Raw genomic sequence first — 15,136 nt, 5'->3', positions numbered from 1 at the left:
CTAGTAAGCTTTTTGGTCACCAGTAAGGGTTCTGCTACAAGAGCTTTGTTGAAGACTTTTTGATGCACGTGATAAGTGGTGTTGGCGCGGCTTCTAGATGGCTCTGGATACTATTGGTTATCTTGTTCGTGTTCCTGTTGATCGGTGGTGTTGGATTTGGGTCCGGACCTAATGCTATCTTATTCGGCTAGGTTATGGACCGGTTTATGTAACGTGTTGGTGGATGATCCCGATGCGTTACTGGTTGGGTTTATTGATTGGATTATGTTGTTTTGGTCTCAGGTTGACTTGGTTGATCATTAGATTGCGGGTTTAAGTTATGAATTTATTGTATTATCTTTTAGGTGGCCGACCTAATTGTTTAGGTCCCGGGTTGGTATAAATATGATGTAAGATCTTTTTGTAGATCATGGGATTATGGTTATGGGATTATCTGTGTGCGAATAAAGTTGTAATCATATGCAGAGGTTTTTGGTCGATCATAGGCGATCGAATTGGATTGGTAAAAGAGGTTTAAGACCTCTGGTACTGAGCTTAATTGGAACTGTACTCAGGCATAGGAGATGCTATTCTGGTAGTTCATTCTTCTTCCGGATTGTAGTCTGGATTTATTTTGTAGTCAGTGAGGCTCTTTTGTGATGAGCAGTGTGCTCTAGGCTGTTGGCCTTCCTGCATGTGCAGGCCCCTCTTATTGTAATCACATACTGCAGATGTTTTATTTGATTGTGGGTAGGCTTCCCATCGTGGTTTTTCCCTTTACCGGGTTTCCCACGTGCAAATCTTGGTGTTATCTTTTGTGGATGGTTGGTAAATGTTTTATGGTTTATATTTGTGCTTAACTGTTATATCTGCTATTCCAGTATTTGGTTTATGTATTCTGGTAATAAGGTTTTAATGCTTAAAGTTCTATAATCTGTTGACAACTAATTCACCCCCCTCCCCTCTCAGTTGTCCTTCGGTTATTTGAGCTGTCTAACACACCATCTCTTGTCATCTTTGACATCTTCATTGCTTTCTTCTTCTCAACAGTTTCTTGAGTTTCATTCAGGGAGCTGCCCAAATCAATAGGATCTTACTATGCTACTATCACTTCTTTTGTTAATCTCTCCCTAAGCCATGCAGGGATAGCAGATTTTCTTGATCTTCTCCTACTTGCACTTCATTTAATTCTTGATCTTCTCGGGGTGGAGATGTTACTTATTGATCTTCATTTTCAATATCCACATGTATATCATTGCTTGTTTTATCATTGGCTAGCTTACGTGGGATTGAATTGTCTTGACCCAATGGTTGTTTACCCTTGTCTGTATTTTCACATCTGTTGTTTTGAACTGTAGATTCCATTGACTCATTCACTCCATGATCAATGCTTCCTCTTGGTGGATAATTTTCTTGGCCAACTGCTTGATTCATTTCTATTTCGTGCACGGAAGAGGTACTAGTAGAAAGGGCGGTCTGAATTTGACTTATGTTTCTTGTTAGGGGCCTCTTCCTTGTGACTTTTCCTTCTCTAAGATCCTTTGGAATGAGCTGACTGGTGGCACTTCCACTCATACTTTCACTTTCTATATCATCATCGGAAGATTCTACCGCCCCCATCAGTTTGAAAGTCAATTGGGTGTCTTGGCTCTTCAATTTATGGATTTGAACGTCTACCCATTGTATATGCTAAGACTGGCTTCATCAGTTCTTTCAAGTTGGTGATCTCCACATCAATCCAATTGACTTTCACCTCTTTGTCTTTCTCTTGTTCATATATTGGTTGGAGGCGTCTTCCATTATCGTGCGCTTGATCTGGAATGTCGAAGACCTTGCATGCTTTGACGATGTCAATCGATAGCCTCAAACACATTCTTCTTCTTATGTCTAAATCATCTCAATCATTCATGAAATGATCTTCCAATTGTAAATTGTTCTTGTGTCTTCTTCCACTAGATCTCTTGATGTTGTCGTAGGGATCAAAGCTATCTCTGGAAAACTATGGAATAAGGAGAGATTTCAATTCCTCTTCCACCTTCTCTGCTGCTTGCAAGGATGGGCATACTTCCAACGACTGTCCAATTGAAATGGCAAATGGAATTCTAGTCTTGTGTCTGTTTTTATATACTTTGTTATATGCCATCAACTGCCTCACCAACTCAAGCAATACTATGTTGTCAGTAGGATATCTCAGTAGCACATAGGGTGGACAAGAACATCCTTGTATCCTTATGTAGGTGAACTTGGGAAATTGGATAAACCAAGCACCAAACTTCTCTATCATCTCTTTTGCTTGTGGGGATAGTCTTTGATGAATGCCACCTTGCAGAGTTCTTGTTATATGAATAGCGAAGGCATCATTAACTCTTTTGTAATGTGTCCTGCTAGGGTAATGTAGTTGTGTGTATGATTCACATGATCTCAATTCTCTAGCTCTCATACCAACAAGACCTCTATAGATTAATCCTGCGTATTCATGAGCTCTAGCAAGTGAATATATGAGATATGAACTCATGTAGAATAGTTTGGTTCGTGCAAGTCTCTTGAGTTCTATCAATGTTATTGCTTATAATCCTTGCCCAATTGATCCTCTCCTTTCTAATCGATATGATCTCCATGAAGTAGAACGTCCAATTCTCGAACTAGGATGCTTGAGGGATTCCATGATTCCGTTGAGCATAGTGATCAAGTCACTGAATTCCTCCTTGAAATCAATCCTATGGAGCTTGGTGGGTAACTTAGATATGTCAGGCCTGTTCTTCAATAACCAATACTTGTTGATTATGCTAAGGCGTTTGTCGCGATCATCATCATAGAATGCTTGCATTGCTTCCTTGCTTTTTTAGATCATGTCATTGAGTTCAAGTATGTGGAAAGCTTCATTGATAGATAGATAGGCAAGTTCTCTACCATCAAGTGCTACTATTATCATTTTGCTTGCATCATAGTTCTTGGCACAGTTAGCGATCAACTCATTGCATTGAATAGCTAGAGGGAAGCCTACTGCTTTCACTATCCCGCTCTCAATCATCATTCTTGAGTCCAGAAGGCTTGGTGGTGTACAAAGGTCCTTGGAACTTCTTCATGTTGATTTGGCCAAGGTTGGTGTCTCCTAGATTGCTCCAAAATGATGAATCTTGGATTCCATCACCTCTCCCTTTGAGTCTTCCTTGATGAGAGCTTCTCGTGCTCCTACCATGCTCTACTTGTGAGAGTTGTCCAAGTTAGGGTGGTGATATGACTTCAATGCTTATAACATCTAAACTGCATCTAAATTCGTATTTCTTCCTTAGGAGTATATAAAATTATTGAAAACTTGGTGAATTACTAAAACCCTAGGCTTTTGCGAAACCCTAATCTTATCTAGAATTTGAAAATTGCCATCTAAGCTTAATGAATTATGCTGAGAAGTATGCTTAGATGATCAAAATGCAATGGACAAAGCATCCTATGATTAAAATCATGTAAAAACAATGAACAAGAAGCTGTACCAGTGCTTAACCAAGGTCTGATTTTTAAGGAAATTGGTCAAACAAACTAGTTTCAGACCTGCAAATTGCTTCCAAATGGACTGGTAACTTCAATTTTATCGTTCTTTGGCAAAATTGCCCTATATATCAAGGCATTCTTGGTATCAAATGTTGGAGTTTGTCTAATTTGCTGATGTAGAATTGCTGTTTTCTCTCTTAAATTCACTGTCTCCAATGGTGAATTCACTATGCCTTGGGCGACTTCGCCTTGTCTTGATTGCTGATGCTGATTGTGGACAGGTCTTACCGATGTTTGGATGTAATTCACCAAGCAAAGTCGTTAAGTGCTAAGCCTGATCAAAGTCTCTGCCAATGGTGAATGAATTTGCTGTCCCAGCAATGGCAATCTTGACAATATTTGCTTGGAATGGAATCGCTGCTTTGTTGATCAAAGTTGCTGCCTGGTCAAGATCATTCACATTATCAATTGTATGTTGATCAAATGCAATGATCAACATTTCTTTATAGTCATTGATAGGGGGAATGATACCTCATCACAAGGCCGACTCTTGGATTTCATTTAATGATTTACAAGTTAAAGCTCAAGGATGACTTGATTCATCAATTTGAATTTGAATAATAACGTTCTTTTTCTTATTGTGGGGCCCACTCTCAAGGTGGCACAAGTGTTAAAACGTCTCCCCTTGCCTTTAATGCAAAATCGTATTTCCTTAGTTCGCACATTTGGGGGGTCATAGGAAGGGAAATCCTTAGGTCATGATTTGAGAGCCTCATTGGAAGTAGAAATGCTTAAGTCGCTCTTTGGAGGGGCCATTGGAAATGATCAAAATGCTTAGGTCGCTGATTTGAGACCTCATTGGAAATCGTCATGCCTTAGGTCGTGCTTTGGAGGGCTCATAGGAAGTGATCAAAATGCTTAGTTCGTGGATTTGGGGCATTAAAGGAAGTCTCAGTTCATACTTTTGGGGCTCCATCGGAAGTCCTCCAAAACTGGCAACTTCGTTGTCTTATTGCTTTTGTTCCGAGCTACTTGATGGTAATTTGAACTCTAGCCCTTTCTTTCCTTAGAATATTGACCCTTGAAACCAACTTGCCTTAGCCAAATTTGCATTTCATCTCCCTTAAAGCGAGCAAACTCATTCCCAAAATGCTGAGCATATAAATTAACTCAAACTTATTCATCCTAAAGGATCGCTTCTAGCAATCTAACCTAAAAATTGAAAGCAAAAGTGGGGGTCGCATTTGTGATGGGGTGATGAGTGAAATGGTCACAACAAATAGGAATCCAAAAAAGAGGGAGAATCTACCAAATGAGGCAAATTACAGCTGGTATGGAACCCTCCCAATGAATACATGTTGCTCTCTGGTTCTGATGAGAATAGTGAGTTTCAGTAGACTTGATGTAATTTTGATTAGGTTCAATTGTAGAATTTGCACAATGAATTTTTCGGACATTAACTTGGGCTGCACTAGATTTATGCAGTTTTGGTGTTGAACTTAATACACAATATGGATTAGTTTTTATTGTAAAGATTCAAACATCTATTAATTGAAAAATTGCAAAAAATTGCAAAAAATATATCCGAATAGAATTTACCAATCATGTCACACAGAACACAAGATATGGTTCATAAATTTTTTTATCCTAAGATCCCAAAGTCATAACATTACTAGTAAAAGGTTAATTCTTACTTCTTTTACCAATAATTGCTCCTAAAATCTTCAGTCCCTAGTTTGTCAAGTCTACAGCACAAAGGATATGGTTAATAATATTTTTTATCCTAATATACCCAAAGTCATAACAATACTAGTCAAAGGTTAATTCTTACTTCTTTTGCCAATAATTGCTCCATAAATCTTCAGTCCTCAGTTTGTCAAATCTCTTTCTCTTGCCAAACATCTGAATTCGGGATATGGTTCCGAGTAATGCAGGAGTTGTTTCAAGAATGTTTTGCACATATAAGGCTCAATGATGGATTGAGGGAGAAGAAGAATTGGAGAAATCTTCTCATCACTTTGCTGTAAAAAATAGTATCAAGTTTATAAACTTCACGAAAAGGTAGAGAAAAGAAATAAAGAAATTGGAACATATATAAGTTACGATAGCAAAGAACTTGGGCAAAAAGGGAGTCTTAGACTTGAAGCAAATTCAAGAAAACAAGAAAAGCAAGGAAAAGCAAAGAAATACACCCATGGGAATTAACCTAAAAATGTACTATGTACATGCAACAAAAGATGAACGGCTGAGTAGAGACTAGTTGCTAATATGTGTTATTTGATTTTGTCTCCTTGATGAGACGTAGTATAACATAGGAAATTCTTCCAAATAGTCATACATTATGTGCATTGAAACTATAGTTCCAGGACTCACCAGGACTCAGAGAGTCCTGGCGAGTCCCAAGCCCAGTGACCCTAGCCAAGCCTTAGGGATTGAAGACTCTCCAGGAACTCGAACTAGGAAAGACTCACTAGAAACTGGTTTTTTGCCAAGTCTTGCTGAGTCCTGCCAAGTTTTTTGCTGGGTCCCAATTCGGGTCAGCCTTGCCGAGTCCACGTCGAGTCCGAGTCTCATTTCTATGATTGAAACACCTTAGCAATACTTTGCCAACACAAAACATGAATTTCAGCCAATGAGAAAAGGCCATCAACTCATCCTGGTAATCTGAAACTGCAAAATTGGATCACAAAAACTTGCTTGATAGACTAGAATAATCATTTCCAGTTCCTCCTGTCATTTTTTCCCCCTTTGAATTTTTCAAATCTGTGTGAAGCAATACATGCTTTAGCATAGATAACACTCCAGAAGCCAAGAAGTTCACACAAACAGTGGGTCATTGGTACTGGCCAAATATTTTTGGGAAGTTTGAAAATTGCTGCATGGAAGAAGATGTTATGATCATATGTCCCATACTGGGAAAACAGAAGAAAAAATTGTGTTTATAGACACAAAGACCCACAGTTGGCCTAGCCAAACCCCTCTCTTCCTTCATGTATCTATGTCACTCATCAATCAGTCCCACCATATTCAAAAGTTTGAAAAACATCTTACCCTCTAAATTCTCATTCAAAAATGTCCCAAGTCATATTGTCAAGAATATGAGGTCTATGTGCACATTTGCACCATTGAAAAGTGCATACAACCATGGATTTCACTTCAAGTGAATTTCACTTCAGGTGAAAAAGAAAAGCAAATTCCATGTGTGAATTTGCATTCTATCCCGAACTATAAGGATTCTATGACTCTTGTGCACCTCTCACCCATTGAAATGGTAGATACATTTTCCCATTTCACCATGACTGATGAAGAAATGCAAAATCCATATGCAAATTTGCATCCCAAGCCAGATACTCGGGATTATAGGATTTTTGTACTTCTCGCACATATCATAAAGGTGCATTCTTGTGAGAACATGAGAAGCATGATATTCTGCCAAGCTTGACAATAATTAAATTTTCCGATATATGGAATCAACCCATATTCTAAACATCATTAGCATCATTCATCAAACAAAATATAATATCTTGGCCATAGCTCCTTCATAAAGCCTCTCTTTTGAGCAATGCCATAAGCATTGGAAAGTTCTTTCATCAAGTGATTCAAATGTCTACAGTTGAAATTTATTGGAGGTTATTATTCTCAAGGAGATCAAACACTAGTTTCTACTTCATTGTGATACCAAATTGGATCATCATAAAATTATTATGAGATCACAGAATGGTGCTATAAATTTTATTGGCTTAATTTTAAATTGTCTTGATGTATGCCAAAAAAATTTATCCTTCAATGTCATACAGTCATTTAGTTGTGTCCAATGTCAGAGTTATCAAAAGTGATTGGATAGAAGTGAAGATTATGTGGATCTAAAATCATTAAATTAATATTTGTACATTGTAATCATTACTAATTCATTAATGGATAAGCTTCATGTAAAATTGTAAATATTATTGTGTTATGTAATTTGAAAATATTGGGTGTGTCAAGATAGGATAAGTTATAAAGTTAGCAAGTGATGGGAAGCTTCAGATAATGACTGATTGATAAATGGGATCTCTCTAACATTTACAATTTGATACCACACCGGTTTTCTTTTTAAATGAAAAATCCACATTACTGGAAACAGCATTGGAAGCCTGGGTGCCGGTCCAGGTTCAAGACGGGTCCAGGTCCGAGCCGGGTGTGGCCCTAAGTTTGCCGCCAATTCATCGCCATTGGCTCTAATAAAACTGTTTTTTTTAATGATTTTTCCCCTGTGCGTCTTGGTATGGCTCATTCTATTTTTTCCCTATGTTTGTTTAGGCTCTCACCGGAAGGCACAATTGTGAGATCAGAGTGATGGTATCTACTCACGCAATCAGTCTAATGTGGGCATTACACTTAAGAACCGTGTTTGTACTTGTTTTGGGTAGTATTGTGAGTGTGAGTGTTTATATATATTTAATAATGCTTATTAATATAGGTTATTTATTTATTTGTTAATTTAAAAGAATTTTTTTTTAAATCATCGATATATATATACCCATACCCGTACCAAAGGAAAAAAAAATTGCCATGCACACCCGATTTTGTATCCCATTCCTGCACTCGTACCCGAGTTGGCAACTTTGTAAAAAATCAATTGATAAAACACAAGTAAAGAGCAAAAAACAAATACAATAAATAAGGTTTAGAAGTCACAACCTGGAATATTATCAGAAGCATCACCAGCAAGTGCTGTAACATCAACAAATTGTGATGGTTTCAGATCTCCAAATTTCTCAGAGAACTCCTCTATGCCAAAGGACACAACTCTACATACAAACCAATCAGTTCATGTAATCAAACATCAACTTGATAGAGAAATTTAGATTGAAAGGGAGGTTGTAATCTAAGAACTTTAGGCACACAGCACTCACGGTGCATAAGTTCTGAACACAGCAGTGATGTAAAATACACACAAAACATAAGCGTAAGTAAAAAAATTTAAAAACTAAGTTATTAACTGAGATCCTCGAGGAGCCATTCTTAAGAGTCGTATGGAAGGACATAACAGCTGAAAGAAGTCTTTGTCTGGTGACACAATCTGTACCTGATGAAAAAACAATAAAGTTCTTACATGTTAAAAAATGCAGAAAGCATATTGAGCAAAAGAATAAAAAAGGTCATTGTTTTTAAAAGGCACAAAGTGTGTACATCCAGCAATAAACAAATTGCAAAATTAAATAAATTAAGACTATTAGACTAATAAGAAACCACAGGAATGCTACCAGTACATGAATAAAATTAATAAATGTCACAAGCAGAGCATTTAGCTAAGAAATGCAATTAATACCCAAAGGGTGGTTAGATTATGAACATTTTGCAAAATAAAAATAGAAGACTAACTACACTTTCAAAATTGGTATTGTGTAATGTACAAGTCCAGGAGAGAGTTAGGAGCTGATATAATCCACAAGTGAAAGAAAGTGAAGAACTGAGCCTTGATGTTCTTGAGAGAATCATATATCTCTGTAAGCCACATCAATCATTTACGTGTTGAAAGGTAATAAAGTAGTTCTACATGAAAAGAATTTGCACCACATAATTATTCGTGGCAAAGGTGCATAATTTGATATTTCCTTTGCATCTGATTTGTATTTCTTTACTGCAAAAGTGCAGTGTCTTAGACAAGAGTACTTTGATACATGTTAGTCCAGCATACATATGTTGTATTGAGTGCAGTGAAATTGAGTTAGCAACATAGACTTGTTAATTCCAAATAAAGAACAACCACAAGCTATTCTATTACAGATAAAAAAGAGAATGGGACAATAGATTCATCAAAGCGCTTTATTCTAGGGAAATCAAGGTCATCGTTAGCAAATTAAAGTTCCTTATTTATAGCATGACTCATTAATTTCACCTCAGTATAATGAACAATCATCTAAACTTAAATAAATTCCTACTTCTTGAACGGTCTCTTCATCACTGCAGCAAGCTATCATAGTTATGGTCATGAGATTTAGATTCCAATTATAAAGAAGATTATTTGATCAAGAAAGACAAGAAATTTTGCAAGTTTATAAAACTGATATTTGTCTTGTTAATAACCTGCAAAAGCACCAGTATTGTATATCTTTTCTACATTTTTCATTATTTAAAAGTTCTGTTTCTGCATCTTAGAAAACATGGTTTCTAGGTTGAAATGAGTGTGAACACGTAAAAAAAGCATGCTAATCTGGGGCAGTTGTAATGGTTACCCCTGATTATTTTTTTGAGATTGTTTTGCAAATTTGTGTGATGACAAGAAATGTTTAACAACAGTTTGCTGATTGGTTTGTTTTTTAAGATTTCATTCACCACCATTCATGAACATTTAGAGAACACATTGCATAGGAAAGGAAGAACAAATCAAAGTGCATTGAACAACCTTTCATCATAAACTCTTCATTATGCAGATATATCATTCCTCTGTGCATCCCACAGCTCAGAACTGCTGGCTAAACCTTGTTCCTTTCAGAATATCAGTCATGCGCCTTTGGACGCCAAACTGATATAAGAAATGGCAAGGATCCTCCATGCTTCCTAGGTCTGAAACACTCACATAATTCTCTGTACATAGCAAAATGGGTGCTGGAATAACAGTAGCTACTTGCAAAATAAATTATTTTAAATCCAAACTGCTGTTAGCAACCCTATCCCCTTCCTCGATACTTAAGGAATCGTAGTATGTGAAGGGGGTTGACGCAAAAAAAAAAAGATAGCCGACTGATGTGTGGAAGAGCATGGGGAATAGTAGAAGTGATTACTGTTGAAAAGGGGATTGTTGGACCCTCCAAAGCCAACCACACCTTTCTAAGAATCATTCATAGCTTCCAAAAATAAGGGCCACGGGCCAAGAATATTAGCGTGGAAGCAAGTAACGACAGTGGCCAACCTTGGATATGAGTAGTCCCTTATTTACAAGGGGTCAGCTGAGATAAAGAAGGATTGCAGCTCATTTGGAGTCAACACAGCAGTAAGAAACATCTAAAATTAAGGTCAAATTTTAAACATTTTGTATACAATCCAATTCCAATATATGTATTTCTAATATTATATATTTGCAGTTGATTACTTAATGAATATATTATAAATTTCTGAATTCTATTTACCATCTGGAAAAAATATTGCATTCCAATATTTCTATTGTAAAGGAAAGATCTGTTTATTTATTGTCATCACAACTATCATTTGTTAAACAATTTCCAAAAATACCAGTGTTCCTCAAGGACCCATCCCCTATAAGAGGACATTTCCAAGACTTGGGAATTGGGGGAAATGTCCCCCCGTAGCACCACCAACTCTTCCACCTCCACTGGGGATGCCATAGGGTCGCATGCTGTATGGCACATGCCATTACATACTGATTGCAACCTTTAACTTTGTGAAAACTAGTTTCCCTTTCATGGAGCACTTGCAGAGATGTTATATTGCAGATTTTGCCTTGAAGATTCCAATTCACCTCAATTTGTATATTAGTGCCACCCCCCACTGCCACTCCACCGTTGTCCCCCCTATTGTTTCCTCGCCATCCCTAAATTTAAGCCCTTGGTCCCCCTGTCCCTCAATCCTGTCCCCACGTCCCCCCGTCAAGAAACTCCATGGAACTATGAAAAATACAAAAAATGTAGCGGGGCATATTATAGAGATATCTCACATCTCAAATTCTCTAATTATTGCTGCTTGGAGGCTTAATGAGATAGCTTTGGGGCACTTTTATACTTCTCATGGTTTCTCTAACTTTGTGAATACTAACACTTGAGTCAAGCAAGGGTGTACGTGTCCCCTCTCATCAACCCTATTCAACATTTACATTGATAAGCTACTGAGTTTCTTCGGTAACATACCCATTTAGATAAGATTTTTATTTTGCATTAGATGGTTGTAGACAATCCTTCTTTTTGCGGCCAACGATGTCCTCTCATACCATGTTGAGGGCTTACAACTTGATGCCCTTGCTCATTTCTATGACCTTCAACAACTTGTGTTCAACCTTAGTAAAACTAAACTAAGGCCACGTTTTCAATATCTCCAACTACTCTCTCTCTAGATTCTACTTTTTCTACAAAGGAAAACTTCGGAAAACTTCTACAAATCACATCAACCAACACATACTTGGGGGTTCAATTTTTGGTCCATCATTTAGCATTAACTCTACCTTTCACTCAAGGCTTTGCATGGGGTATACCTCTATTTCTACCTTGGAATGTCATTGTTTTCAAATCCACTACCAAGATATTCCCTCCAAGTTATGCCTTTTTGTTACAATCATCAAGCTTGTACTATCATATGGTTCATAGGTTTGAACCCTAGCTTGAAGACCAATGATTGGGCCCATATTGAGAGGGTCCAACTCTCATGCTATAGCACATGATCTACAAAAAAATAATCCCCCAGTGCATCATCCAAGCTAAATTTGCCACCTAGCAACTACACCTTGAGACTACCTTCAAGCTTACTTTCTACATCCACAGGCTCAAATGCATGGGATCCTCAACTTCCTGTCATAGAAGATATCCATTCTGAGCACTTTTCTCTTCTTAGAGGATTGCTTCATCTATCCCCATTAATTCACTCATCCCCACCAAATGTAAGCACAATTGGTATGTGGAAGCTAGATTGATTCTTACTATTGGCATCTCTATTGATAGGTTAACACCTTTCACGTGTTCCCTAGATGCCCCCTAACTCCTTTCCATGAAGGTTGTCACCAACAAAGCCATAAAGAGGACATCAATAGCCAATATATCTAGACCACCTAGGTCTCCCCCTTGACTTTCTTGGCCCTAAGATGTCTTTCTACATTAAGCATTTCTTACAAATGGTTAAAGGTATTTTTTGTCACCTTCACTTTTTCCAACAGCACTAGTCCAATAGCTTGAGGTTTCTCCTTAGCTAGATGAGAGTGTGCTCTCACCAATTATGGGTTGAGATTGATCATCACACCCTCCATTAGGACTAGATATATTGTCTTTACTCTCCAAAAGGTGGAGAGTAACGAACACTTCATTTTTGATACTCCATTCACTATGAGATTTGGGGAAGATAGCATTACCTCTATAGGGACTTAGGGATCACTCAATCTACTTTCTTCAAATATCTAAACCAAAATACATGGCTCTTTTTATCCACAAGATCATCACCCTATAATGTAGATCCCTATAAGGAAAGTCTAAAGGCTCTAAAGGCCCCATGTTGATCACCTCGTTTTTCCAACCCACCCAAGCATCAAGAAACACAAAACACCCTTTGGATACCAATGTTTTACATATCAATGTTGACAAATCAGTTAGGAGGCACTTCTATCAGCAAACTATCACTACTTAGCTTACTCAAATTCCCCAATTCGCTCTCCCTAAGCATTGTGGCTCTATTCTTCCAATCATCATGACTCAATCCCATTCCAACAACATGGATCTACTACTCACCAACCACCCCCAAACCATAGGGCCAAACTCATACTGTGAGTTTCTTTTCTACTAGAAGAAGTACTCCGACCTTGGATGTTATAGGAGTTTCTAGAGGAAGTGCTTTACTTCCTTCTAGTATCTTCCAACTTAGCCTCTCCAACCTTACATACTCCCAACAAACATTATCAAATCTCTCCACGTGACCAATAATGGCTCAAATGACTCCACTTCAAATGCAGATAATTGTTAAGATTTCCTCCAATCTTCATTAGCACATGTTTTTAGGCTCTTGCTTTCCCTTCATTGCTATTTGTTACTGATGTAGTGCTTCATTTTGTCTTATGTGCATTTTTTATTTCACTTCCAGTGTTCTCTCTTCCTAGAATTTTCTATTTTAGGATGTCATATCATCTAGTCCCATTGACTTACTTTTGGTCATTTGTGCACATTAATATAATTTTATTTTATTTCTCTAGTCATCAAAATGTCCAACCATCCTCTAAGCAACTATGTGTCAAAACATCCCAAAACACATGGTAAGAAAGTCATCAGAATATATAGCCGTCATTGTCAAATGCCATTCTTGAGCAAACAAGAATGACAATAATGTCCACAAGGTTTTGAAGAACAATAGCTCCTATCACCCAATGTTATAGAATAGCATCAAGGATCAAAACGTAGGCTATAAAAAATTAGTGCATCTCAAACTAGATCAAACCCTTATATCTCAACCACACCACACAAGGAAGCAAGCATCAAAAAATGAAAGCATCAAAAGTGACAATAAATGAATGTTCTAGGAAAAGAAACAATTTCCTTGTAGAAAATTAGTAATCAATAAGGCTCCACAAAGAAAGAGATTAGCCATCTCATCTGTCATATTATACAAATCCATCTCAAAAGATCTGCACAACTTGTGTGATATATCATATTTATCTTCATCTTCATACATACAATTTTTTTACTTGGATGTTGTGTCAGCTATATCATCAAGTGGTTCACACTTGGTATGCATGACTGTTGTGCGTTGCACATGCTCCTTGTCGCCGACAGGGTCCCCCTTCCCTTTTTTTGAGCCTTTCGTCTTCACCCTGTTGAGTTTCGTGCAGAGCGTCTCGCGTCCTTTCGAGCGAGTCCGCGGTCGGTCCATGAAGTGATGATGTTGAAAGAAAAGAGCTGATGATTCCATTAGGCTAGTCTAGCCCTCGGGCACGAATGCCAAGAGATTATTCAAAATTGTGAAATCGCCTTGGATAGGCGTAAGGTGATAGAAGTTGGCGAAGCCCGCTAAGCAAAGAGCAGCGCGTCTCAAGGTCACATGACGACCCAAAATTGTCATTTTCGCGTAAGAGCGATGAGATGGATTACATGAGGTTTGTTTTTACGAAGTTTACAAGATTTGAACGAATGACGATTTTCAACAGCCGGAGAAGGACAAGCGAATTTCGTTGCAAATTTTGTTACAAAATGAGAGAAATTCCGAAAATTAGCAAAATCGCCCAAGGGCCCGAATTTCGTACCCTGGGGACAAAATGAGAGAAATTCCAAAAATTTGCAAAATCGCCCAGGGGGCCGAATTTCGGACCCTGGGGACAAAATGAGAGAAATTCATAAAATTCCAGAAGGTGCCTAGAGGTCTGAAATTTGTTAAAAAATGTGCCAGGGGTCTGAAAATTACCTTTCAGTTTGCAAAAACCCCCCCAAGGTCCAAAATTCACTTAAGTTGCCTAATTTCGGACCCTGGGGCTGAAATTTCAAAATTTCAAAATTGGCAAAAAGCGTAAAAACTTTGAAATTTGCAAAAGGCGTTCAAAACTCTGAAATTTGCAAAAGGTGCCTTAAGGTCCGAAATTTCAAAATACTTCAAGTCACCAAAAGGCATGAAAGCTCTGAAATTTGTTAAAATCGCAAAAGGCGTTCAAAACTCCGAAAATTCTTTAAGTTCGCAAAAGGCGTAAAGGGTCTGAAAAATTCTTTAACGTTGCAAAAATGTGCAAAAGGTCCGAATTTGTCTTAAAGTTGCCAAAATCGCCTTGTGGGCCGAATTTCGGACCCCAAGATTAAAATTTCAAAACACTTAGAGTTGCCAAAATCGCCTTATGGGCTGAATTTCGGACCCTAAGGGCAAAATGGGAGAATTCGTAAAACTTGCAAAAAACAGGAAAGCCCCGAAAATCGCGAAAGCGTCTAAAAGGTCTGAAGTTTGTGTGAAAAGCGTCGAAGTATTTCAAGGAAAAACGCAGTTTAGGTTTCAAAAA

General features: G+C 37.8%; 1 protein-coding gene across 7 annotated transcripts in view; it reads right to left on the bottom strand.

The window, feature by feature from the left end:
* Window positions 1–15,136, bottom strand: part of LOC131028836 (uncharacterized) — a 233,591-nt gene that overhangs the window by 65,417 nt on the left and 153,038 nt on the right. For all 7 annotated transcript variants that reach the window (XM_057959191.2, XM_057959196.2, XM_057959195.2 and 4 more), the window contains 2 exons: window positions 8,451–8,536; window positions 8,149–8,258 (listed from right to left, as the gene is read on the bottom strand). In XM_057959191.2, coding sequence (XP_057815174.2) covers window positions 8,149–8,258; window positions 8,451–8,536 — 196 coding nt within the window. The remainder of the gene's footprint in view (window positions 1–8,148; window positions 8,259–8,450; window positions 8,537–15,136) is intronic.

The sequence above is a fragment of the Cryptomeria japonica genome, chromosome 5 (genome assembly GCF_030272615.1).
Source record: "Cryptomeria japonica chromosome 5, Sugi_1.0, whole genome shotgun sequence".
Classification (NCBI taxonomy): Eukaryota; Viridiplantae; Streptophyta; class Pinopsida; order Cupressales; family Cupressaceae; genus Cryptomeria; species Cryptomeria japonica.
This window is presented reverse-complemented; position numbering and strand designations above follow the sequence as displayed.